Source organism: Pectinophora gossypiella, chromosome 6, assembly GCF_024362695.1.
Source record: "Pectinophora gossypiella chromosome 6, ilPecGoss1.1, whole genome shotgun sequence".
NCBI classification, from domain to species: domain Eukaryota; kingdom Metazoa; phylum Arthropoda; class Insecta; order Lepidoptera; family Gelechiidae; genus Pectinophora; species Pectinophora gossypiella.
The window spans coordinates 1,187,445-1,214,990 of NC_065409.1; the positions used below are offsets into that span (position 1 = coordinate 1,187,445).

Consider the following 27,546-nt stretch of genomic DNA (forward strand, 5'->3'; position numbering starts at 1 on the left):
GGTAGCAATTACTACCAGGCAACCTTACGTTTACGATACGTTTGTTGTACCATACTGCATTGTTTATCAGACAAGCTATAAGCCTGGATTAATAAAACAAGATTGTGGTGAAAGAAAACATACTACATTTCCGTCCTGCCGCATTCTAATCATGTTACTTCTGTTGGATTATAATGACTAGCTGTAATATCGGAGAATAGGTACCTAACTACGAGCAAACAAACAACCGTGCGTTCTTCTGCAAAGCTAGTTTAATACTGCGGTTTGCCGCGGCTTGTACAATATACAACACTCCTCTCCTCTTAGCAATCGAACCTGATAACAAAATAACCATATATATAAATAACTATAATTTATAATTAACCTTCTTAGTTCTAGGTCTTAAGTTATAAGAAGAGGGTCGGGGCGATGGCTCTGGAGTCGGAGCCTTATCTTCCACTTGCTCCACATCTACATCCTCCAATTCCAAAGTCGATCGCTCAGACCCAATCTCTCCCTCTGCCTCCATTTCCCCCTCCGAAGCCTCCTGCCATTCTTCATTATCAAGTGTTTCTACTGGAATTATAGGACTTCGATCCACTGTTGCTTCAGACTGCGGAGGACAATATGGAGATGAACTACCGGGCTCTGACGTCATCGCTCCGTTAGTGTCAATATATTGGTCTACTGGATTAAAGTCCGCGCACCGCAATAATTGATCTACATGTCGCTTTAACGCGGTCTCTTGACCATCCAATTGAACCAGATACAATCTGCAACCTAGTTTGTTGGTTATCCATCCTTTGCACCACTTTATTTTTTTGTTTGTGTAACATTTTACTAAAACTAAGTCTCCTATCGAAAATGATCTGTATTTTTTTTGTATATTATTTTTAGATGGTTGTGCACATTGTGCGGCAGGAAAATTATTATCTTTCTTCGGAGGAAGAATACAGTCTAGTTTGCTTCGCAAATCACGACCTACCATCAACCTTGCCGGTGTCATTCCTGTAGCACAATGTACAGTATTGCGGTACACAAACAAATATTCCAATAAATGGTCATTAATATTTTTTATACATGTTCCGGGATATTTCTGAATTATAGACTTAATCATTTTTTTGCAATTTTTAACAGAATTTTCCGCCTGACCGTTGCTACTAGGGTGATAGATGGGTGAGGTTACATGTTCAATACCGTTTCTTTTGCAAAACTCGAAAAACTCCTGTGAAGCTATTTTTGGGTCATTGTCGGACACTATTGTATTAGGTAAACCATATCTCGAAAATAATTGTTTTAAAATGTTTATTAAATTATTTGTAGTTATAGTATTACACATATCAATGCATTCAAGCCACTTACTGTGCGCATCGACTACCACTAAATAATATCTTTGTAATATAAACATGTAATCTATGTGAATACGCTGCCACGGCCGGGCAGGGCGCGGCCAGGGAGAAGGCGGTGCACGCGGCGGCGCGGGGCGCAAGGCGCAGCATACGTCACACGCGCCGATCAGCTGCTCGATATGTCGGTCGATGCTCGGCCACCACATGCGAGCGCGCGCTGCGTTTTTTGTTTTGACCATACCTAGATGAGTCTTATGTAACTCTTGCAATAACCTGTGTCTATAACCCTCCGGTACTATGACTCGATGTCCTCGTAATAAACAACCGCTTTCAATTTCGAGATCATTTCTGCATTGGAAATATGGGTTTATGTTTTTACATTTTATTTTCCTAGGCCAACCATTTTTAACATATTTCATGACCGTGCTTAACACTTTATCCCGGGAAACTGCCTCACTTATGTCCTTGTAAGTTAAAGGCAAACTATGTAACTGTAAGGAATTAATAGTTTCTTTTTTAACACATTTTAAACAGTCCTTCACTACCGCGACTGGGGCTCGTGAAAAATAATCCGCCACCTGATTTTCTTTGCCCGACGTAAACTGTATTTTAAAATTGTATCCGGACAAGAAAATTGCGTATCGTATTAGACGAGATGCGGTCATCGTTGATATGCCGTTCTTTTTGCCGAAGATAGCTAATAATGGTCTGTGGTCTGTTTTTAATATAAATGGGGTTTGCCGGCCATACAAATATTGGTGGAAACGTTTTACACCAAATATGATTGCCGCGGCCTCTTTATGCAACTGGCTGTAATTACGTTCACTGCTCGTTAATGACCTTGAACCGAAAGCCAGCGGTCTCTCCACTCCATCTGCAGCCACTTGCGACAGTACGGCCCCCAGCCCGTCCGGACTCGCGTCCACGGTCAAGATCACCTGCGCTTCGCTGTCAAAATGTGCGAGCACGCGCTCCGATGACAGCTCATCCTTCACACTCTCGAATGCATGCTGGTGACGCTCTGTCCAATCCCATGGTGCGCCCGCGCGCAACAACTCATGGAGAGGACTTAAAATAGACGACGCGTTTGGTATAAAATTTCTGTAATAATTAGTCATTCCTAAATAACGTTTGAGTTCAGTAACATTGTTTGGACGTGGGGCTTTCGTAATCGCTTCCACTTTACTAGTGCATTTATGTAGTCCGCTTTTATCAATTGTGTGCCCCAAATATGTAACGCTGTCCTGTAAAAAAGCACATTTACTTTTTTCGAGTTTCAGTCCTGCGTTTTGAAAACGCTGAAAAACCTTTTGCAGGCGGTCTAGATGAGTAGCTTTATTGGGGCCTGTGACACAGACATCATCTAAAAAGACTGCTACCCCGTCTATACCTGCCAGTAAATTTTCGATCGCTCTTTGAAATATGGCCGGCGCACTGGCCAAGCCAAAAACTAAACGAGTATACATAAATAACCCTTTTGTAGTATTTATAGTTGTGAGCTTTTGGGATTGTCTTGATAATAATAACTGATTATACGCTTGACTACAGTCTAATTTAGAATATTTCTCACCACCACTTAACTTTGCGAAAATTTCCTCTACGCGAGGCAAAGGATATTTATCCACGTGAATATCATTATTAAGTGTAACGGAGTAATCAGCGCATATTCTCACACTACCATTTGCTTTCCGTACTGGCACAATAGGTGTAGCATAGTCAGAATGACTTACTGGTATTAGAATACCTGCTTTAACGAGTCGTGATAACTCAGCCTCCACCTGATCTTTAATAGCGAACGGAACTGATCGAGCCTTACAAAATTTCGGTTGAACACCATCTTTTAATTGTAAACTGACCTCTAAATCGCGATAACACCCTAGTTCACCGTCAAACAAACTTTTATATTTATGAATAATATGTTGAACATCAATATCGTTTGAACTTGTTACAGCCAAGCTATTATTGTTTATCACAAAACCTATGTTGAACTTGGCCATAAAATCGCGCCCGAGAAGCGGATACCCGCCTCCGTTTTTAATTACGTAAAATGTTATCGTTCCTTTTATGTTATTATAATAAACTGGTACTAAAAAACAGCCTACGGGGGCGATTTTGTGGCCATTATAGAAACACATTTTTACGTTACATTTTTCTAAAGGAAACTTGACAAAATGTTTTTCGTAATAATTTTCCGAAATAACACTTGTGCTCGACCCCGAGTCGAGTTCCATGTCGTGTCTGCGTTGGTCTATTAGAATCGGCACTAAGATAGGATCACTATTCACGCACCTCATATTGAACAGCTGACATTCCTCGCATTCGTGGTTGTCCTCCCGTTCACGCTGCGCCTGCGACCCTCCTTCTACATACGTTGCAATATTATTTATGTTCAACTGGCAAACTTTCTTAAGATGACCCTTATTGTTGCATTTATTGCACCTGTAATTCTTATAGCGGCATTTCTCCGCTACGTGGTTCTTCATTCCGCATACAGTGCAGGCGCCGGCGGCGGGCGGGCGGCCATCGCGCATGCTGCGCGCGGCGCCGGCTCGAGCCATGTTGCTCTTAAATATCGGCTCCTCCTTTACGCTAACAGACATTGTAGTGTTATTATTGCGTGCTTGTCGCGCACAGGCTGCCTGCTGTGCTATTTCTAGCGCCTTCGCGAACGTTAGCGTTGCTAAATCTTGTTCGCAAAGCCGGTCACGCTCCGGGCCTGATCTAAAGCCTAAAACGAACCGGTCGCGCAGTAAAACATTCAGTTCAGAACCGAATCCACAGTGCACAGCCATCCCTCGCAACCGTGCCGCCCATTCCTCTGCACTCTCACCGTCCATCTTCACCGCCTCGTAAAACTTACTACGATCGGCAAACGTTGATCTCCTCGGCGTGAAATGAGCATTGAGTTCATTCACTAGCTCGCTGAACGTTGCTTCCTCAATCTTCTTCGGATGCAATAAATTGCTAACCAAACGATATGAATCATCCGATAAATTAGTTAACAACACCGCACTTTGTTTTTCACTTTTGATGTCATTCAGTTTTATAAACATCATCAGTCTGCCGTAGTACACTGCCCATTCTTGATTTTTATAATCAAAACTCCCTAATGATCCGATATAAGCACTCATTTTGGTGGATTCGTCGTATGTTACCGCGCCACGTCGCCAGATGTAATATCGGAGAATAGGTACCTAACTACGAGCAAACAAACAACCGTGCGTTCTTCTGCAAAGCTAGTTTAATACTGCGGTTTGCCGCGGCTTGTACAATATACAACACTAGCCTTTGAGTACGTTATCTTGCAATAGGTCCATAACTTACGCGGCCTCTATCGGAATGGTATCTATTTTATTTCTTATTGTTGTCACTTGTCAGGTTAAGAATGCAATATCAGAAGAAGGAAAAAATGATTGGGCTCCTTTGGAAAGGTTGGAAGGCGCGAAACTCGTACGTAGCTGCTGAGAAAAATGGTGCTACGGACGTGAGTTGGCTAAAAGTCGTTTACATAATGCATTTTTTTTATTTGTGTTTCTGATTCTGATAACCTTCCCCTTTAAAATTGATATACATTGTGATATATAATTATGTATATAGACTTAGTTAAATAGTTTTTCGACAACAAATCCTGAGGCGATTTTGCAGTCCACTACTGTACATTCAGGACAAACATGGCCGTAAAAAAATCCTAGGACAGAGTTTGATAGAACTTTGCCAGAATCATAGGACAAGTATAAGCTATCACTACATGCAAGTCTCACCAGTGGAGGTTCTTGGACTAAGTTCCAAGTTGCTGATAAGCTTATATGCAATACCGTAATGACTTCCTAATGATGACGATTTCTTGCAATAGGCAATAGCTTATGCGGTCTCTATCGGAGAGGTGTCTATTTATTTTTCTTGTTAGTATCACTCAGATCAAATTCCGGAAGCAATATAAAAAAAAATCGGTAAGATACTTTTGGAAGGGGTAAAAGGCATGAAACTTGAACTTAGCTACCGAGAAACAATGGCGCTGCAGATATAAATTGACTATAATTCGCTTACATAAAGATTTTTTTTGTTTTTTTATGTTTCGGATTCTGGAAAAGATCCTCTTTAAAATGATATACAATATGATACATAATTATTTATGTAGACTTAGTTATCCAGCAACAAATCTTGAGTCGATTTTAGCTCCCACTGTATTTTATCACATTTTTAGCCAGGACAAACATGGCCGTAAAAAAAGAACCCCGGGACAGAATCTGATAGAACTTTGCCAGAATCATAGGGAAAGCATAAGCTTTCATTATATATAAGTCTCATCAGTGGAGGTTCTTGGACCAGATTCGCCCATTCTCCTTTACATCAATTAAATAATATTTTGGTGGGCACTCTGTTAATTTAAGTAATCATTAAAACTATAGAGCTGGTCTGTGGTAGTGTCAGAATAATGAAATGGTATTTTGTACATAAATTACATACTTAAATTAATTCCTAATGGAACCTCAAGCTATGGAAAGGTAATTTGCAGACACTATTAAATAAAACATTTAATAGTGTCTGCAAATTTCCTTTTCGGCGGATAAGAAAATGACAGATATAACTTAAAGTAAAATTAGGAGGTGTCTGCAGGAATCGGGGGCAATACGTACATAAAACTCACGATTAATTAAGCCAACTGGCGGATAGCAGAAAGCAATTTATTCCACAATGAAATCTATAATGTCTTAACTATATCTGGCATTCAAATTTAGCGAATAAAATATCGGCTATCAATGCATCTTGGTGTATTTTCCCGAATGCGGCCTTAATGGTCGGTGGGAAGACTTTCACGCAGTTACGAGACCATTACTTGCAGACTTGTGATTTAGCACCAATGGTTATATAAAACTTTGATTTAGAACGAGATTTTCAACATTACGTTTAGGGGCCACTTTGGCCCTGCGGTTCACCGGCTTGCTTCTCAAACGGCGAGCGCCGGTTCGAACCCCGGTACCGGACTTAAACTAACGACTATATCGCAACTGAAGATAATCAGAGGTACATCCATCGCAAGACGAACTAAGTACCCACACGTAACAGAGCTTTCTGTGACACTAACGGGATAGGTATATATGTATATATGTGTGTGTGTATGTATGTATATATAATTTATGTATGTATACAGGGTGTTAGTGACATCGTAACGAAAATTTTGAGAGGTGATTGAGGCCATGATTCTGAGTTGATATCAAGTGGAATTTTCCGTCGCAAAAGTATGGAACTGAAAATAATTTAAAAAAAACACAAAAAAAATTATGAATATTCAGATTATTATAGAATATTCAGATTCAGACCGAAAATTCCACTTGATATCAACTCAGAATCATCAAGTCTGAACCATCCCCCTCAGTATTCGTTACGGTGTCATTACCACCCATACCTACTTGTATGGCTACTGTATGAAGTTGTACGGGGTGTAAGTGACATCGTAACGAATACTGAGAGGGATGATTCAGCTGATTATTCTGAGTTAATATCAAGTGGAATTTTCCATCGCAAAAGTATAGAATTGAAAATAATTCAAAAAAACTAAAAAAATATCATGAATTTTGCGATGAAAAATTTCACTTGATATTAACTCAGAATCATGGTCTCAATCATCCACCTGAGTATTCGTTACGATGTCACTAACACCCTGTATTTTACCAGCGACAGGATTAGCAGAACGTAGTGAGTAGCTCACTGGGACGGCCTAACCTATAAAATGCTACTTAGGTTCTATGACGATCTTGTGACGTAGCGAGTAGGCGCCGCTACTTTAAAAGCGCACCCCTGATGCCGGGCAGCAGCGGTATCAGTATTGGTTGGAGGCCGAGGAAGTGGATTCTGGTAGGGCTCTAGCTAGAACATCACCGATTGAGAAATTGATCGATGTGCTGCGGAACGGAAGGCGATTGGGGCAACCACCGTTCTATACGCCCTATCTATGGAGTAATGAAGGCGATTACTCCACCGACCAGAGCGCAGCTCTTAAATAAAGAGAGAGATATATATTTTATGTAAATACTAAGTTAGTTTGTAGTCATCATCATCATCACCAGCCCATTAACGTCCCCACTGCTGGGGCACGGGCCTTCCCTATGGATGGATAGGATAATCGGGCCTTAAACCACCACGCGGGCCCAGTGCGGATTTGTGGTTATTAACGACTGCTAATGCCGCCGGGACCAACGGTTTAACGTGCCTTCCGAAGCACGGAGGAGCTCGAGATGAAAACTTTTTTTTGTGGTCACCCATCTTATGACCGGCCTTTGCGAAAGTTGCTTAACTTCAACAATCGCAGACCGAGTGCGTTTACCGCTGCGCCACCGAGCTCCTCAGTTTGTAGTATCATTATGTTTTAGGTAGGTCGTTATAAGTTATATTGTATCATTTACTTATACCTGTATTGCACTGTCCCCGACTCCAATATATAGCAAGTTCTTTCACCCTAAGGTTGCTTAAAAGAAATTGCTATTTAGCAATATGGCCGGCGATCGTGCTTCTCTTGTCACTTTTGTAATTGTTTTTATTAGTGTTTTGTTTATATGTGCAATAAAGCGTTTTTGTATTGTATTGGCAGATGATCAGTCGTATCGCCATCTGTAACGGTCGAGCCAACTGTGTTAATGAAAACTGCGCTTAAGATAAATTAATAACTTATTTGCGCAACTTCGGTGCCAGAGTTGGAACCATTAAACCGCCATTTATTTTAATATACTATATGATCCAACGAACTTCATAAGTAAAGTTTACTGGTACTTACCAGAACTGCCTACAGGGGATGTATTTAATACTTGTAATCGCCTTTGGTTTTCCTTTAATTCGAGTTTTCTTATTTTTCGTTGGTAATGAGCTATCCTTTCATCGGCACTTAGTTTCGGCATTTTGAAATAATGTTCATAGATACGCAAGAGACGTGTTTACGTTGCCTCGCACGGAAAAAGAATGAGTAATCTAAGATGGGGTGGCAAGTGAAGTAAAACTATCGTAATCGATTTTTTGGTATCGAGTCAAAATCGATACTGTTTAATTTTTAAAATCGTGCGAAGCTGCCTTGTAGGCTAAAAGGATTACCTGGTTAACTTATATCGTAGAATGAAGCGAAGTAATATAATAAATATGTTGAATAATTTTCCGACAGCATTTTACGTATAGCAGAAACATCAAAAGTAAATTAAAGTTTTAACTCCGTATTGCAATGCATTGTAAAGTTCTCATTGTAAAGTGCAGTTTGCATGTTTCCCCGTGTACTATTTAACGTGAACAAGCTTGATTCTACGCTAGTCCTGTTTGGTTGACTTGCGTTGTAATTAATTGTTGAGAACTTGTTCGGAATTCAAATGGAAAGTTGATAAGTTTGGCTTCTTATTCTTGAAGATATTGCTCGGTGAAGAGAAATCGTAAAGCGATTTCTTGACTTATAAATCTTATACCTATGCTATGGTAGTATTATTATTGCGTATGACAGACAAAAATAAAATATCCTGTGTGGATCATATATCCAGCTTAAGATCCCCTAGCTAAGTCACTCGTTCACAATGTGGATGTTTTTACAGAAGCGACTGCCTGTCTGACCTTCCAACTTGCGAAGAAAAATCACACACTTCCGAATTTGTGTCACATACCTCCGAAAATGCATTTCTCGGGAATGTCGGTTTCCTCACGACGCACGATAAGGTGCAAAAGTCCAATCAGTTTCATGCAAAGTAATAAATTAACTGGTGGCACTTAATACCTCCTGGTCACATGTCGTAAAATTTTATATTTATGACAACTAATGGTTCATACTTTCACGACTGTTTACAAATAATTCGCTGGGCTCAGTGACTGAACTTGTGCTCTTTGATTGTATATACCTAGTAGCTCCGCGTACATACCGAGTAAAAATCAGCTCACGTGTTTCAAGCTTCTATTTACGCATATAGGTATATCCCGTCCAATATACTTGTTCAAAATAGATACAGCCGATAGATTACACTTTTCGATATGTTAGAGCGTTTCCGCGTAGCCTCGACTAACAAATTGCGAGGCGCACTCTGTATCGCTTTATTTTATTTGATCGCCAGAGTTTCGTTCGTCCCTGAGAGATTGCCTGTTTGCCTGAGCGAGAACCCTGAGGACAAGATTGAATTAGAATGTAAGGATATCGCGTTCCTGGACTCACGTTTTATGCGAAATTTGAATATAGAATGGAGTGGTCACCTACCTAACTGATTATTTATTGATTTATTTATATATTTTTATTTTAATAAAAAGTTTATTTTTGTATGGTATTGTATTGGAGACGTGGTAGCCTAGTTCGTAGAACGCTTGTCTCTCACTTTAAGGTCGCAGGTTCGAATTCAGCACAGGCCTAAACCAATGATTGTCGAATTTGTTTTCGAATTCATATTTGGATCATAAATGATTATCAACGTGCTCTGCGGTGAAGGAAAACATCGTGAGGAATCTCACATTCCCGAGAAATGCATTTTCGGAGCTATGTGACCTAACCTGTATTGGGCTGGTTTTCCCTTTGCGGGTTGGAAGGTGAGACAGGCAGTCACTTCTGTAGAAAACAGGACCTGTCAAATCTTCAGGTTAGGTAAGCGGACCCTGTGAAAAACGGGACAATAGTAGGGCGATGATGGGGATTTTGTATTGTAGTCAAATATAAACCTTTTGCGCCCACACTAAAAACAAAACGCCTTATAACAAAACGAAAACTAAAAATAAAACCGGGTTTAAAATACAGTTCGGCCTCTAAAAATAAAAAAAAATAAACACAACTACTCCACTTCCAAAAATAACAAGTCGTAATAAGAAATATGAAAACTTCAAAAACCTCCACATTTCATTCTAACCAACAAGCACCAACCATGAACAAAAGGCGGGAAAAAACATAACTCACATGCAACAATCCAAACAATAACTGGAAAAAACCAGAAAAAGAAATTATAAAACCACAGCTCCCGCGAGATGCATTAGTAGCGGAAAAAGGTACAGACTGGCTTCAGATGGACATAGAAACCATTTTACCTAACACGTAAACATTTGGGATACACTTGCGGACAACGACAAATACACAATGAAGTGGTATCTCTATCCGTCTGGTGAGAAATACTTCAGTGATATTTTTTGTTAGTTTGTATAAATATTGTTTCCCTTTTTTCTTTAAGCTAGGCTATTTTCAGTTATATAGGGACAGCGCAAGTGGTCAGGAATCTTCCTTTCCTTCATCTTTTTCTTTTTCATATTTGTTTTTTCTTTTTTTACAGTCTGCATGAAAGTGTATCATGTTAGTGACACCATACCGAATACTGAGGCGGCTGATTCAGACCGTGATTCTGAGTTTAAATCAAGTGGAATTCTCCGTCGAAAAACTCATGATTTAAGTGTTTTTTTAATTATCTTCAGATCCATACTTTTGCGACGGAAAGTTTTACTTGATATTAACTCAGAATAATGAGCTGAATCATGCCTTTAAGTATTCTGTGCGATGTTACTAACACCAAATGGCTCTACGTTTTAATAGACAATGAGAATGATTTGTCAGTTTTTGTAAAGTTCTATGCTGTTCTGCTGTTTGCTTCTATGCTGTTCTGGGAGCAAATAAAAAACATAGAAAACGTTCAGCTGCTTGTCTTCCCGGGCATGTCGTAAAAACCGACAGAGGGATTGTGTCATCTAACATGATGGACTAATGTTATGGGCGATAGGCTGATCCCTTATCACCATAAGGTTCGTCATATCCAGCTTACGACATCGTATCAACAGTGGCTGCAAGTTGTCTTTGATTACTTGTGGCTCTGCCCACCCCATTAGGGATTACGGGCGTGAGTTTATGTATGTATGTATGTATGTATGTAAAGTTCTAGTTTCGATTCTCAGTAGAGACATTTTGAGAAACGAACTTTTTTAAAATACCTCCATCCATGGAGTATGCTCCATAGGTACCCTCAATAGTTGATTGATGGAAGTCCAGTCACCAACGGTGATTCTAAAAATCTGTTATAAAAAATGAATATTTTTAGACAACTAACTACGCTTATTAAAAACTTATTACAAACTATAACTACGCTTATTTTACATGCAGTATTGTATTGTTTTAACATACATAAGTATTTTTTTAAGTAACTTCAAAAAAGTCTTAAACTTAGTGTGTCATTTTTATTTATTTTCTATTCCCATACATATCTGGCTAGAGCGAAGTTCACCGAATACACAATAACGGTAGCTTTGATGTCACATTCGAAATTCGAAAATTCCAATCGCGATTGCCGCGTTCTTGCTTTCTGAATTCGAATGAAAGTAAAAATGATTTGTTCATGGTTATGTATAGGAAAAGTTCTTATGTCGCATAAAATATTAATGTCATATTTCGTACATTTTTATGAAGTGCATCGTAAATATTTACTTTTAATGTTAATAATTTGGTAATCAAATAAATTAATATAATAAGGTTCTAATTCATATTACTTTATAAATGTTAAACTATAAGTAGTATAATTTTCGATAGTTTTATAAAAGTAACGAAATATCTAAATTCCTATTACGAAAAGTGGAAAACCAACTCATTATGATTTAAAACGAATTACAAGAGCACATGTTTACAAATATCCTTCACCCATAGCCCCATTTTTCATCGAGCACAGTTCAAAAACATTTCCAGTCGGCACCTACTATTTGTACAAAAATAATCCCCAGCCCGTGGGAAAACTCAGCGGTTCCATTTTGCCCCACTTCGGAAACATATTGCCGGATAATCCCACACACTCCACTACAACGCTTTCACGACGTTTATTGTTTTCCTAGACGCTACCAGCCAGTAATGTTATGATTCGAAAATTTTTGCTCGAGTAATTCGAACGTCGAACTCGAGTTATTCGATTTGACATTTTTTCAAATCAAATTATATTCTAAATTCAAAAAGCTGGATTGTTCTGAATAAGTTTTCTATTTTGAAGAATAGAGAACGTATGCTATTGTATCGTATGAAGAATGTCATAGGAGTCGTATGAAGGATTATTAATGGTGGGTCGTTAATCTGTCAGTATAAACCATAGAGTTCATAATTATCATAAGACTTTTTAGTACCAAGTGACAACATTTGTCCAAAAATCTGGAGTAGAAAAATTATCAACAATATAAAACCTTTATATACCTTTATAATTATTAGCCTACTTGATTCTACTACCGGGAAAAAGAATCGAGATCTCTACATTTTGCGCATTATGAAAATTCAACAATAACTACCAACTCTAATATCGATACAACTCAGTTCTCGTACAGTCACATCACTAACAGTGAACAATCCAGATGATGTATGGTTGAAGAAATTGCAATTTCGGTGCAGCAGAAATTATAACGCAAAAGACAATTATACGTGGCGACGATATATCTTAGTCTGTCGACTGAATTTTAGCGCAGTCAGTCTTTGTTTAGTGCGAAGATTAATTTGGAAATGGGAATGTTATAATACTTGTTCTTCAATGTTTCTGTTTTCTACTACACAGACTATAAAAAAAAACGTGTGGCCATAGAGTAAAGAATAATACTGCGTATAGAACGGTAACTCTCCGCCCCGCGCCGCCGATTCGCATCGAGATTTACCTCACCCCCTCTTGGTCTTACTTTAAATGACCGTAAATTGAAGCAGGAGTAAAGGGAAGCGCACGAGGTTTGTCTGTCTCGCTCACGCTTATGCGTTAGGCGACAGACGGTTAGAATGAGATTTTTTATTGGAGTGCAGTGTTTCTGGAGGTTATCGGCTTGATAGACTTTCAACGCTTTTGAAAATAAAATAACGCAACAGTTTGAACCAAAAACTTTATCGTAAATCGTGGCCGACAGTGTACGCGTATGCATTAGTATAAAGCAATATTTTATCGCTAAGTGTAGGATAGCTTGCTATACATAGTATGTTAGTGAACATTCAGATAGTTTACCACTGATTTAATGTGGCCGTTAAAGTATTTAAGGGCTGATTTGAGAATTTTGAGATGCATTCACTTAACGTCCTATCCCTAGTTTGGTTAGGACATTACAGGCTATAATCAGCCATCAATCAGGTGATCCTGATTGTCTAAAAGTAAGACTATCCATATCCGTTGATCCCAGTTACTACTTACGTAGTCGTTACATGAGCCATGTCAGGGGCTTTTGGCGGGTCAATAATAACCCTGACACCAGGGTTGTTGAGGTTTACTAACCTCATAACCCACACGATAGAAGGAGAAGAATGCAAAACGCTTTATTGCACATATAAACCTATCTACTCAGCCTGTATCCACCCACTGTTGGGTAAAGGTCTCCTCTCTTTCACGCCATCCTTTCCGGTCCTGTGCAAGTATCATCCACCGCTTTCTGGCGTAACTCACAATGTTATCCGACCATCGGGCTGGAGGATTTTACCTTTAATTGTATAAGTTATGTACGCCGTAATTGTCATATATATTAGTCACAATACCGTAACCTTCAATATGTAAAAAAGTTTTAATGTATATGATGTGGTTGTACTTTATAAATAAATAAATAAATAGGATCTGCTGATCTGCTGGCCTCGATATCGTATACCATCCCTTGGCTACCATTCTGTAACAGAAAAGGAATAAAAATACATATATCTTTTCAGGAAAAGAAAACTTTATTTTGTCGGTCGCGGTAAATAAAAAAAAAGTAAGTGAAGTAGTCTACAGGTACAGGTACTTTGAACCAGATTATATAAAGTGTACACGACAGAACCACACGATAAGTAAAACGTACCTCGACATACTTACAGTACTTGGATGTTTTTGTAGGATGTTTTCGTAGAAGTATCTCGGTTGATTTATTTGAAGCGGAGAAGCGAAACAAATACGGTTAAAATATAAAAAAACCGGCTAAGTCCGGTGGCGAGGGTTCCGAATTATTGACTAGGTAAATATTTTTATTGTTTTTTTTTAAAGTGACTTTTTTTATATTTGCCACAAATGGAATTAACTATTTGGCCGAGAAATGGATGGCAATAGGCCTGCCCCTACGTGTGAATTAAACATAGCTGGCGAGGCGTGGGTGTGTATAGAATACACCTATGCCTACTTCTTTGGGGATACAGGCGTGATGCTATGATATTGAAGAAATCCCTTTATATCTGGGACGGCTCCCCTCACGAGGCAAGCTCATCGAGTCAGGCTGCCGCATCTCATAATCACATTATAGGAAACCCTATTCACGAAACAGGGTCGAAACCAGCCCCTGATTTAAGTGGGTTGGGGTTCGGGTCTTTTTAATTAGCAAAAGAGGTCCGTTTCATGCATCAAGTCGACTTATTCTGCGGCGCTGAATAAAACTTGATTCAAAGTACAAGATTGGAAACAACTATTAACGGCCTCCGAGGTCCAGAGGTTTGAGCATTCGGCTCACTATGCGGAGGTTCCGGATTCAAATCCCGGTGGGGACATATCACGAAAGTCACTTTGTGATCCCTAGTTTGATTAGGACATTATAGGCTGATCACCAGATTGTCCGAAAGTAAGATGATCCGTGCTTCGAAACGCACGTTAAGCTGTTGGTCCCGGTTATTACTTACTGATGCAAGTTAGTAATCGTTACATGAGTCATGTCAGGGGCCTTTGGCGGCTCAATAGTAACCCTGATACCAGGCTTGCTGAGGTTGTTAATCCACCTCAAAACCCACACTATAGAAGAGAAGAAACAACTATTTAAACTCATGCCTAGTTTCCACCGAGGTACCAAAGACTATGGAATTCCGTTTGCTTCGATCCAGGCCACACACACTTCTCTTGCTTCCTCCACATTCATCATCGTTTCATACATTCACGCCGGTTCAGAGTAGATCCTACTATACCTTTTTGTGAAGGTGTGTGCCCTTAGCGCGCCCCATTGGTCCAAGCAAGTAGTTAATGCAATTGCAGCCAAATATTCAGTACGTACATATATAAATAAAATATATTTTTAGGCAAACTAAATCTAATTAAAATACATAACGGGTTCTTACCGCGCTTAAATCAAGGAAATATGAGACTCCCAATATTTCGACACTGTTGCAATTGCCATTATCACGGGATGACTGATGAGATTGGAGTGGAGTAAGTAGATCCATAATTTTCTACGGGCAGACATATCTGTTTACCCTTATAAACTGCGTAAACTTAAAACAAAGTATAAACTAAATCTAACAAATTTATTTATTTACTTATATAATTATTATTGAAAATAAAAGTATCTATATTTTGATGACTTTTATTAAAGTTTGAACCAAAATATATATATTTTTTATTAATGTAAATAATATAAAATTATTTTTTCTACTCCTGTACTTTAATCTGGCATTTAAATAACCAAAAAGTCTAATATAAGTACATACATAATTAAACTCTTTGAAAAAGTGTACGCTCTATGGCCTATAAAAGCATTGTTTACAAAGTGTAACTGTACTATAATGTCGCCAAAAAAGCATTGTTGTTGTTTATTTTTTTTTTTTTTTGACCTGGAAACTGGCACCTTTACTTTGTTTGGTGCCATAGATATACTATAAAAAAAAAGTATACATTTGCCGCCATTTTCCCGCGCGTTGGAAAATAAATTGGAAAATTTTTGTGTTTCGTTTCAAAACACTAAAAAGTATAAAATAAAAAGGAAAAATGGATGAAGAACTATTGAATTCTACACCAGAAGAAATTTCAACGTTAGCTCAAGATTTACATCTTCATTTTTATAAATAAAATTTTTCTTTGTATAATTTTTGTTTCATTTTAAATTACGTCGTCGTAGAAAAAGTATTGTATGCAACGTTGTATAACTAGGTCAAAAAATGCTCGTGGCGTCTCTTATTGCGATGTTCGCCAAGGCTCACATCGCAACTCACGCCACTCGCATTTTTTGACCCTTCTTATACAACTGTTGCATAAAATACTATAATTGAGTAATAATAATTATTGATGTTGTAACAAAATAAACTGAAATACTTGTGCTTGTGCCTCATATTTTTATTTCTATTTTCTTGAAATCATTTTTGAGCTCATTTAAATTTTTGAATAAAGAACATCGGTTTATTTTAAAAAAATACATTAGAGTCCGTATTTTTAAATTAATTTTAGACGTAAAAAAGCGCGGGAGAATACATGCGTGATGAATAAAAGTAGGTATTACTACAGCCTGGTGTTGCCACAAAAATTTGGCGTAAAAATTCATACTATTTCAGTGTGTTTGCTTCGGGTTGACAGTTTACAGAGATGGGTGTGTTCAAAGTGGTCTTCGGTAAATACGTTGAGATTGTGGACCGTGCCGTGTATCCGAACCGAGACTCTGTCAATATACCTACTACTAGCGATGTGGCGGAAAATGTGTCCCAGCAATATGGATTTTCGTAACATTTTACACGTAGCGAAATGTTTCTTTTGACAAGGGCTTTTAAACTATGGTGTTCTCTTCGTCAATTAGAAAAGGTCCCAAAGGGAAATAAGCGTAAATCAATTCATCTCAAAAAGCAATATCGCTTGTAAGATGAATTAAATAGAATTAGAAATACAATAAAATACAAATATAGTTTATTGCACACGACATACAAAACAAGTTTTACACACATGGAAAGATACAATACAATCTGGCGGCCTTATTGCTAAGCAGCAATTTCTAAATATAAAATCATAAAAAATAAAATTTTATTTTATTTTATTTAGAAATATATTGATTCTTCAATGTGGCCTTTTAAAACGCCCAGATTCTTGATTGTTATATATATATCGTGGCCATATCATAGAATTGATCATTTCATGAAATGATCGACCATTTCATGAAATGGTCGTATTTCATGAAATAGAACAACATTCGTTGGCCACATCATGATGTGGTTTGGCCAGATCAATGAACACAAAACGTTTAACGATATGACCAACTAAATGGATGATTACTTCATGATATGGCCAAACGTTAGCGATCATATCGTAAAATAGTAACATTATTCACCGGTAGTGGCGCTGGTGTCGCTTAGTTTTTGTTTTGCATAATGGCGGCGGACAATAATTATTCTTGTGTGAACGCGAATAATACGAATAATAATGAGCAAATACAAGATAAAAGTGCAGTGAAGCAATGTTTTGACACTAAGGTGAAAAGAAAAACTCGTATTAACAGTAGACAGGAACTTTATTTTTATTTTTAGGTTATATGGCAAATAATGAAGGTCGAGTGACCACGCTACGTAAATCAATGGACTATTATTGGATTTCAAAATATGATATAATTAAAACTGCGAATGAAGAGATATTAATTTTAAAAAAGAAAAATATAGACGATGCTTCTGTCCGTAAAGTTTCTTTTTTTGACGTGACTTATTGTAGATTTGCCGCAGATGGCATTAACTACTTGAAACGGGATTCTATTAAAACGCATAGGTAAATGTTTTTGTCATAATTTAAATTATCATAATCCTTTTTTTTTATAATTTTTACAAGGCATAACGGTAGGTTAGGGTGCGGCGGGGGTGGCCCTTGGGCCACCCCTACGCCGCCAGTATGTTTATCTTACACACGAATAGTATACTGAATGATGACCAATGGCATGAAATAGTGTCAAAAAATATGACGACGACTTCAAAGCGAGACCACCAGTTACGGCGTATATGTCAACTACATCAACACTCCGTTAATCGAAAATGACTTTTCAATTTTTATTTGACTTTTAAACATTTTTGTACTTTGTACTAGAGTAATACATTATTTCCTACCTTATTAATTTCGCGTTTTTATTACACCACTTATCATGGACACCCTACATTAATGATATGGCCAAACGTGGATGGAAATATCATTAAACGCTGACGTTTAAACGATATGGTCAGTTGAAGTTGGCCATTTCATGAAATACGACCATTTCATGAAATGGTCGATCATTTCATGAAATGGTCAATTCTATGATCTGGCCACGACATATATATATATACATGACTCGTGTAACGACTACGTACTAACATCAGTAAGTAGTATTATTAATGACTAGTACATTCAATTATGTTGACGCTTAACATAAATTATTGAACGAATGATTCTGATTTATATACATTTACTCGGTTTTGGTGCTGTTTTGGAGTAAATTTTGTATTCACCATTTTCTTTTGTGAATTTTGTCTTTATGCCGTTTTAGCTAAGGCTTTTATCCGACAGCAAATCACTTCCGAACTACCTGTAAAGGAGAACTTCTCGAACGTATTTCACATTGAAATTCATCACTCCAAACACTTTGTTCTTTAATTAAGTCTACGGAGTTTCTTGTTTGTCTTTATACATGGGTTTGACAGTTTTAAAGTTTTATAAAGAGTATAATGAGGAAACTTGGGGGGAAATTGTTGAATATTGGCAGCAACTTGCCTCAATGGCAGTGCGGGTATATTTTGTTGCGCAGATCTTGTACTTGTTGCTGGCAACACAAGTATAAAATAATTAATCATATTTATTATATGGCAATATTGCACCGAAAGGCTTAAAAGGCTACTAGGCCAGAGCCGTTAACCAATTTCCAAAAAAAAAATGAACGGCCGACGCCATCGCTTTTTTTTGACGTGACTTATTGTAGATTTGCCGCAGATAGCATTAACTACTTGGCCGGACAAATGAGGAGAGCTGAAGGCTCTCACCCGGTACAACATTTAAGACAACAGACCTGAGGGTGCCCAGTTGGGCGTGAACCTCGGCTCAGGGCGTCGTCTGATAGTAAAAATATTTGAAAGAATTAATCGACCCTAGCGGGTCGATAGCGATAAGCGCTGATCGAGGGAAATTGTCGGCCACGCCGGCGTGGTCGTTATCGGGGTCCTGAAATGTTTGGTGTCGCGAGCTGATTGGCTGCCTCTATGGCTAGAGTAATCGGGTCTTCGGAAAATGTATTTATCAATTATAAAAATATAAATAAATAGTGACAAGGAACAAACTGGTGTTTTGTACTTGGAAGTAGAACCCTCGACCTTTCACCATCTACTACAACTACAGTCCACACACACACCAAGAGCCGAACAGTACTGACTCGTCTTATCAATGGCCTACAAATATTTGTCAGGTTCCAGGTTACAGTCCCTGTGACAGAGGGCAGCAGTAACTGTCAGTACTATTCAGAGGCGAAGGAGAGGAGTCCTAGTACGGGTTTGAAATAGACTCTGGGTGCTATCACACTCGCGTTAGACAAAGTACTTCGGGGCGGAAGCCAAGAAACCACTGCCCTATTTTTCCCTAAAAAGTAGCATAGAGAATGGTGCACCGACAAGAGCGTGGCTCTTAAATTAGTGCTGAAAAATAGTTGTATATGTATATACATACATAACATAGGCCTTGGGGGAGGCCTATGCCCAGCAGTGGGCGTCATACGGCTGATGATGATGATGATACATAACATAAGCTCACGACTTTAACCCGCTTGGGTAGTAGACGTTCATCGCAAGATGAACTAAATACTCACGCCTCACCGAGCTCTGTTTCAGACCAACTAGACCACGGAGGCTGTTACTGTAGACATCTGGCCATGATGTTAACACTATATGCAGGAAATCTACAATAAATACAAAAAAAAGTCTTTTTATTTTCATTTCTGAAAATAAAAGGAAACCTAGAAGGATATATCTCTCTCTTTATTTAAGAGCTGCGCTCTTGTCGGTGGATTAATCGCCATTACTCCATAGATAGGACGTGTAGAACGGTGGTTGCCCCAATCGCCTTCCGTTCCGCAGTACACCGACCAATTTCTCAATCGGTGATATTCTAGCTAGAGCCCTACCAGAATCCATTTCCTCGGCCTTCAACCAGTACTGATACCGCTGCTGCCCGGCATCAGCCCAAGTAGCAATCAAGAATTGTGATTAAGTCATATATGTCTAAACTTTAGCTAAAGTGAGATTTATCCAAATCAAATAGGACTTATTAGGACTTCATAAATTCATTTCCTTCTTTAATACTATATAGTTTTCAAAAAATCCTACTTTAGATAATTTAGAATACACAAAACCAAGTTAAGTATTCACAAAACTATTTAGTCTTATCTCAGCCTACTGTTAAGTCTACAAGTATTTTTTTACTTTACTCAGATTATTTAAAGGCTCACTTAACACTAAATTGATTTAGTGAAGTATCAGTTTAGTCTTGTAAAGTAAAAATTGATTGCCTAGATATACTTAAGGCAATTTTTATTATTTGTTGCTCCTATACAAGACTGTTTTATTCGTTTTTGACTACAATAAGTAAAACATAAGAAAAGTCTATTCAATGGACGATAAAATCGAAATAGAAGCAAGCAGAAAGATGGATGAAGTCCAAATAATAAAAGGATCTGGTGGTTTTCGAAGGCAGAATATTAAATACAGAAAACTAACCTGTGATAATGCACATCCCACTGTTTTTGTTAGCGATGCGATATCTTCTTCATTGCCATATTTTTTTTTATATCGATTGGTATAACACAATCATTTAATTTTGGCAAAAAAATCGTAAGTTCCTGTTTTTCAAATCCGATCCAGCGCGTGGCGGCCCAGGTACCTACGTCTCGCACAAATCTTCTCAAAAATGACTAAGCTAGTCTAACCTAGTCTAAGCGCACGGCAACACTACATTATGAAAAATCGAGTTTTATATTAAAACCTGCTAAGTTCAAATATAAAATTAGGTACCTATTAGTCTAATAATAAATAAATCCAATCAAAAACATAGACGTGAAATGAGAGCCAAGTTCAATATTATGCAATGCTTTGGTTGTTGACTTCAACGACAAAAGAAGTGAGATCTAAATGGGTGCCAAGTTCAATGGTCAGTCCTGAAATTTATTTATAAGTAACAGTATAACATATCATATCTTCTTATAACATAAGATAATATATTGTAGCCTAAGATCTGTCTTATTGTAGGTAAGTACATATCTTCGTAACGCGTGGGTCCTTTTAAAAAGACAAATTCAAAACTAAAAGTCGACTTTATAGGTAAAATAATATGCCAGTAAAATGGATGAGAGTTGTGTTGTATCGTGGGCGAAAAGCTGACAACCTATCACTGCTAAACACATGTTCCAACTTGCTTACCTACCCTTAAAGTACTTGTCAAATGTGGCATCAAGTGGTTTTATGATCACTTAGTGCTCTGCCTACCCCGATAGAGCATATAGGCGTGATTGTATGTTATGTTAAGTTAATCTACATACCTACCACAAAAAGACCGGCTGTCATGAGTTTTGATTACTTACTGATTCTTACATCTATAGTTAGGTACAGGCACTAATTAGGTATTTATGTTAAGCGTTCATGATAGAATCTAATTATTAAAAAGTTGCCAGTTTTTTTTTATTTTTTCCTTTATATTCATCTAATTACCTATCTGCATACCAAATTTTACCTCTCTAGGTCATCTGGAACTGGGTTAGAGTTTTGATAAAAATGAGTCAGTCAGTCAGTCAAAAAATGAGGATTTTGGACATTAATATCTAAATAACCGTTTGAGATAAGCTTATGAAATTTAGAACACTTATATGTATCTCACAAGTCTCAATATATGAGCCAAATTTGATACGTTTATGTGAAATAGTTTTTGATTTATGAGGGGGTCAAAAGTGGCTCCAAATGGTTCCTGTAATAATACACACGGTGCGGCTCGCCAGTTCTATTTCTTGAACTTGGCTTGACACGCTACCGCGTGTCTAGATACTTTTCTTTCTTCTTTCATTCTTTCTTTTAATAATTTTAAAAATGTACCTATTTTTAACTAAGCTTTATTCACAATCATAAACAAAACATATCTATTTTAAGTTTTGTGTATGGTTAAATGCATTTAAAGTGGGCATTAGATTTGATTCCTTTATTTTTTAGCTTGATAAAGACATCGGGAATTTGGCCGCCTTTTTTAACAATAATGTTTTAGGTGGGATTAGAAACTACCGCGCACACACACGACTTTAATCAAATTGCAAGGGTTCTTCGTATATACAATATTCAACGGATACTAGTTAATTTTTACAATAATCACATTGTTTCCGTTGGCAATTAGAAGCGCGGTGATCGTACCTACTTTGCGTCAGCGAACCATGTAGGTACCTATGAGAATGTATGCACGGAGACTCATTAGCAAATTGAGTTTATGTTTGTTAGTTCCAATTGTGATAAATATTAAATAATTAAGTAAATCACATTCCTATCCAAGTAAGAACTCAGCATAACAATATTTTTTTATCTTCCACGAGTCGAAAAACTTACCTCTCAAACAAACATACTTTCCATAGGTTTTAAGCTTGTTCGATTTTAATTGTTACTTGTTACATAGATGATTCTGGCACAGAATAAACAAACATGATTTTACGACATTACTTTACTAAATCAAAATAGAGGATCACTTTAGATATAAGAGTTTTAAGTAGGAATTCACTAAATACTTTTTGTCTTAAGTTGGTATACTCCTAGACAATTGAAGTAAAATTTATCTTAACTAGTACTTGATGAAGTGCAACTTGACTTTACTTTTCTAAACTGATTCTTACGAAATCAATTGTTTCTAAAGTCTTACTTCATTTAGAAAAATATTACTTAACGCCATTTTGCATTTACAGGAAGAAAACATGTAATATTTTTTTGACAATATTATCGTCAAAAACTGAAGTAAATTAATATATATTTCTGTTGTAGTAACAATTACTGCGTTCAGCTGTCACATATTAATAGAAAATGAATTTCTCTATACTATATGTCACCATTTTTTTTATTTGCTGAATAATCAATCCAAATTTTATTATTATTTTTCTGATATATTAAAGGCCCTTCTGTTTTTTAACACTTTCTATCGATTTTACACGAGAAACAATCATGCGTTTATAATTTCCTGTATGTGAAACGGCAGAATAACCTTTTGTTAAAACAACTTAACAAATATTTTAGACGCCATTTTCTTACAGTCTTCATTTCTTGTGTTAATATAAATGTTCGCCATTATATTCTAAAATAAAGACGCGTGAAGTAAAAATCGTTTTAGTATGATCTGAAGTTTTACTTCGTTTAGTTACAATTGACTCAGTGCAATTCAATCCTATAGTCTTAACTAAGTATTGTAGATATCTTCAAGTATACATTCTTGGTATTAAGTGATACTACAAGAATTCTAAGTTTAGAATATGCAAGAACATTGTCTAAAGTAGGGTTTAAGTCTGACTTAGCGTTGTCTTAAGTCTGTCTTGTATAAGAGTTAAAGTATGTGCCCACTTTTACTAAACTGTATCTTCAAGATATCTTGAGGGATATCTTGGAGACATATAAGACTTATCCAAGACAAGGGTTTGATTTAGTCTACTTGCCTTCAAGATATCTACAATTCTCTTTTAAGACAATCGGTTGCTACTTGGGAGGGGTGCGCTTTGGAAGTAGCGGCGCCTACTCGCTACGTCACAAGATCGTCGTAGAACCTAAGTAGCATATAGCAGTAGTATATAGTAGTAGTATGTAGAAGGATATACATTGACCAAATTGGAGATGTCCTCAGAAAAGGTTTAGTACGATCTACTCTGAACCGGCGTGCGTGTATGAAACGGCTGATGAATGTGGAGAAAGCAAGAGAAGTGAGGATCGAAGCAAATGGATTTCCATAGTCTCTGCTTACCCCGGTGGGAAATAGGCATTAGTTTAGTGTTCTGTAAATAATTATTTTCTCTTTAATCGAATAACATTTTTGCGCAAATTTTCTTCTCTTCCGAAGCCCCGAAGAATGTCTCCTTCAGCCGTCGTCAAATCTTCACACTATACATACATATCACGAAGTTACGTTATATTATGAAAACCCTTCGAAATTCGGTTAGATAGTTTGGACGTGTCGATCCGTGTCGAAATGGACGAGGGTCCATAATTTAATATACAATCACGAAGGGTCAATTAGTACGCTGCCTTTTGACAGTTTCGGACCTTCGGAATATGTGGAAATTTTTAATCTGTCCCAGACTTCGGGGTTTTATTCGTTTACTTACAGACTTAGTTGGACTTAAAGGGATATAGTGTTTATTTGGTGTAAGAGTAGGTATTACGATGGTAAAGTTTGACGAAATTGACACACACGTGGGTTCCACTTTCCCAATTAAACAGTCTGTGAAGTTTTATTACTTTTTATTTTATTTTTATGCCCAATAATTATCCACAACGCAAACTTTTACAATCGCCATCGCCTGTGTAAGGGCCAAAGCTGGGTTCCACGCCTAAACACTCCTTGTTTAGATGTAGTTATAAGTACAGTTTATAGAAACGATCGGCAAGTTAAAGATTCGTTGAATTAGGTTCATCATATTACTAATTTAAAATCCACGCTCTTGTCAGTGTAGCATTTAAGCTACTTTTTAAGGAAAAATAGGGCAGTGGTTTCCCTCTTGCCTTCCGCCCCGCAGTATTCTGTCTTACGCGAGTGGGATAGCGCCCAGAGAAGCAAAGCCGTACTAGGACTCCTGTCCTCCGCCTCTTAATAGTACTGACAGTTACTGCTGCTCTCTGTCAGGTTCCACGTTACAGTCCCTGTGACTTGCCCCTTCCGTCCTTCGCCTCTGCAACCGTTGATGTCTTCACCCGTATCCCTGGGCAAGGGATCTACGGTAGATAAGAATGAGGTTAAAAATATTTATTATCGCTCGTGGCTAGTACTCTACTATAATAACCGTATAATAACTTATAAAATAAGACCGTACAGTCTATGTATCCCCTCTCCCTACTTCTCGCTTTTTTTATGACTCTCTAACTCATTCACTGTCCTTCACTCAATCTATCATTTGTCTATGCATCCCTTTTATACTCTATACCTTCTGTACTACTCCCGTTACTCGTATACTTCTCATACAATCATCTCAACTCACATAACATACACTCAACCACATTCATATTATATACATTAGATTACACCTGTTCTTAGTCATGTTTAAGTCCCATGCAAGAGATTAGTCTCTTGATAACAACCGGGCACAGATCCTCAGAATGTGATTTAAAACACAAAATGGAATTCAGGGTAAATCTTCATAGATTTACGCGGCCTGCATTTTCACAAAACGCTTTTCTTTTTTGTTGAGAATGTGAGTTTTCTCCCGATGGTTCCCTTCAACACACGATAATCATTTATGATTTAAAAATTAATTGAAAAACTAATTCGAAACAATTAAAGTCAAGCATTATTCCCAATCGACTACTACATGATCCTCCATCTTTTGTGCTGTCAGTCTGTCTTCATACCATACTGTTTATATCTATGTCCATATTTATTTTAACCATTTCCTTTAACCCCGTGCCTGACAAATTGCCATTAATTGCATATCGCAAGAGCCAATTTGGCTGCCGAAACCCTTGCAGCAAATTTTTGAAACTGTTTTAAAAATCCATCTACTGACCCTCGCGTCTGATGGTACAGATTATTGAATTACACCGATGGACGCGTAATTTCACCATACACGTCCCCAGGGTGACGTCATTTCGGAAGTTGTAACTTTATTATCTCGATGAGTTTTCGTAAATGCGCCTCCAAGGGAATTAAATTGTAGTGGCGATTTATGTAATACTCTTAAATTTTTACTATGTTTAAAATTGTTATGAAAGTGGGAGAGATAGGGGAAGTCAGAGGTACGTACATCCATTCCAAGGTGAACTAAATAACCACACCTCACCGAACTTTCTGTTAGACCAACCTGATAGGTGATGAGGCGTTTCGCCGTTTATGATGATCAAACCAACTGTGATAGTGAAAAATAAAAATCATAATTAAATACATAAACTCAAGCCTATTTCCCACCGGGGTATGCAGAAACTATGGAATTCCATTTGCTTCGATCCTGACACACTTTCTCTCGCTTCCTCCACATTCATCAATCGTTTCATACACGCACGCCGATTCAGAGTAGATTGAACTGAACCTTATCTAAGGATATCTCCAATTTGGTCAATGTACGTCTTTCTAGGTCTTCCTCAGCCAGCTCTACCACCAACCTTGCTTTTTATACCACTTTTGTAATCGTATAAAAAAGGAAGTGGGAAATTGATTTTCAATTGTAAAGCTCATTTTTAGTAGTTATTGTAACTTTCACATTTCTTACGCAGACAATTGGACTGATAGTTATTTATTCACTCTTATTCCTGACATTCTTTTTGACGATTACGAAAGCAGTCATCATCATCAGCCCATTAACGTCCCCACTGCTGGGGCACGGGCCTTCCCTATGGATGGATAGGGAGATCGGGCCTTAAACCATCACGCGGGCCCAGTGCGGATTGATGGTTATTAACGACTGCTAATGCAGCCGGGACCAACGACTTAACGTGCCTTCCGAAGCACGGAGTAGCTCGAGATGAAAACTTTTTTTTTGTGGTGACCCATCCTATGACCGGCCTTTGCGAAAGTAACGAAAGCAGTATATAAAGCAAAAGTTGGTGGTAAGGTTTGCAGAGGAAGACCTACAAGAATGTACATTGACCAAATTGAAGATGTCCGTAGAAAAGGTTCAGTAAGATCTACACTGAACCGGCGTGCGTGTATGAAACGATTAATGAATGTGGAGGAAGCAAGAGAAGTATGTCAAGATCGAAGCAAATGGAATTCCATAGTCTCTGCTTACCCCTGTGGCAAATAGGCATGAGTTTCTGTATGTATTGATGAATAAATATATTTTTATATTTCTGTATCTCAAAATACAAATACAAATACAAAAATATTTATTTGTGAATGTTGCGTGTTATATTAAGATATTACAGTGTTGTCATCGGTCTCAGCACATTCAGCCAAGAATTGACATACAAATTCAAAATTGCCATTCATCTAACAAACTAAACTTGAGAAATCAATATAATAATATAATTAACTTAAATAAACTTAAAATAACTCAAATAATTAACTTAAATAATTCAATAAAATAATTCATATTTTAACTCAATAATAATAATTCCTAAATGTCATGTAAAATAATATATCAATCATTAATTTAAATTTATAAATAAAAATAACCAATAAAAAATCCACAAAATCTCTTATAAAAATACTTAATATCGTTTCATCCTTGTATTTGTACTTCAACAACCTATCTTAAGATTTAATACAAGTATCTATATTATATTTTCGTCAGAAAATGACTTCTTTTGACGTTAATATTAGTCGTAATGTACCTCTCTGTATCCAATTTCGGGATCACAATTTTGTCAAGTGTTCGCTGAAAGAATTTTTTCCTTTTATATTGCACCATCTTCGTCTGTTTGTTCCCCTGGTAG

At 37.4% G+C, this 27,546-nt stretch overlaps 2 protein-coding genes across 2 annotated transcripts in view; one reads left to right on the forward strand and one right to left on the reverse strand.

Annotated features, from left to right (window-relative positions):
* LOC126367298 (disintegrin and metalloproteinase domain-containing protein 11) overlaps positions 1 to 27,546 on the forward strand; it is a 371,689-nt gene that overhangs the window by 67,547 nt on the left and 276,596 nt on the right. The gene's annotated exons all lie outside the window — the stretch shown is intronic.
* Positions 267 to 4,505, reverse strand: LOC126367365 (uncharacterized). Its single transcript, XM_050010862.1, has 2 exons — positions 3,618 to 4,505; positions 267 to 315 (listed from the first exon to the last, which is right to left on the reverse strand). Exons 1-2 carry the CDS (start codon positions 4,457 to 4,459, stop codon positions 303 to 305), a joined length of 855 nt encoding a protein of 284 aa, XP_049866819.1. The 5' UTR covers positions 4,460 to 4,505; the 3' UTR covers positions 267 to 302.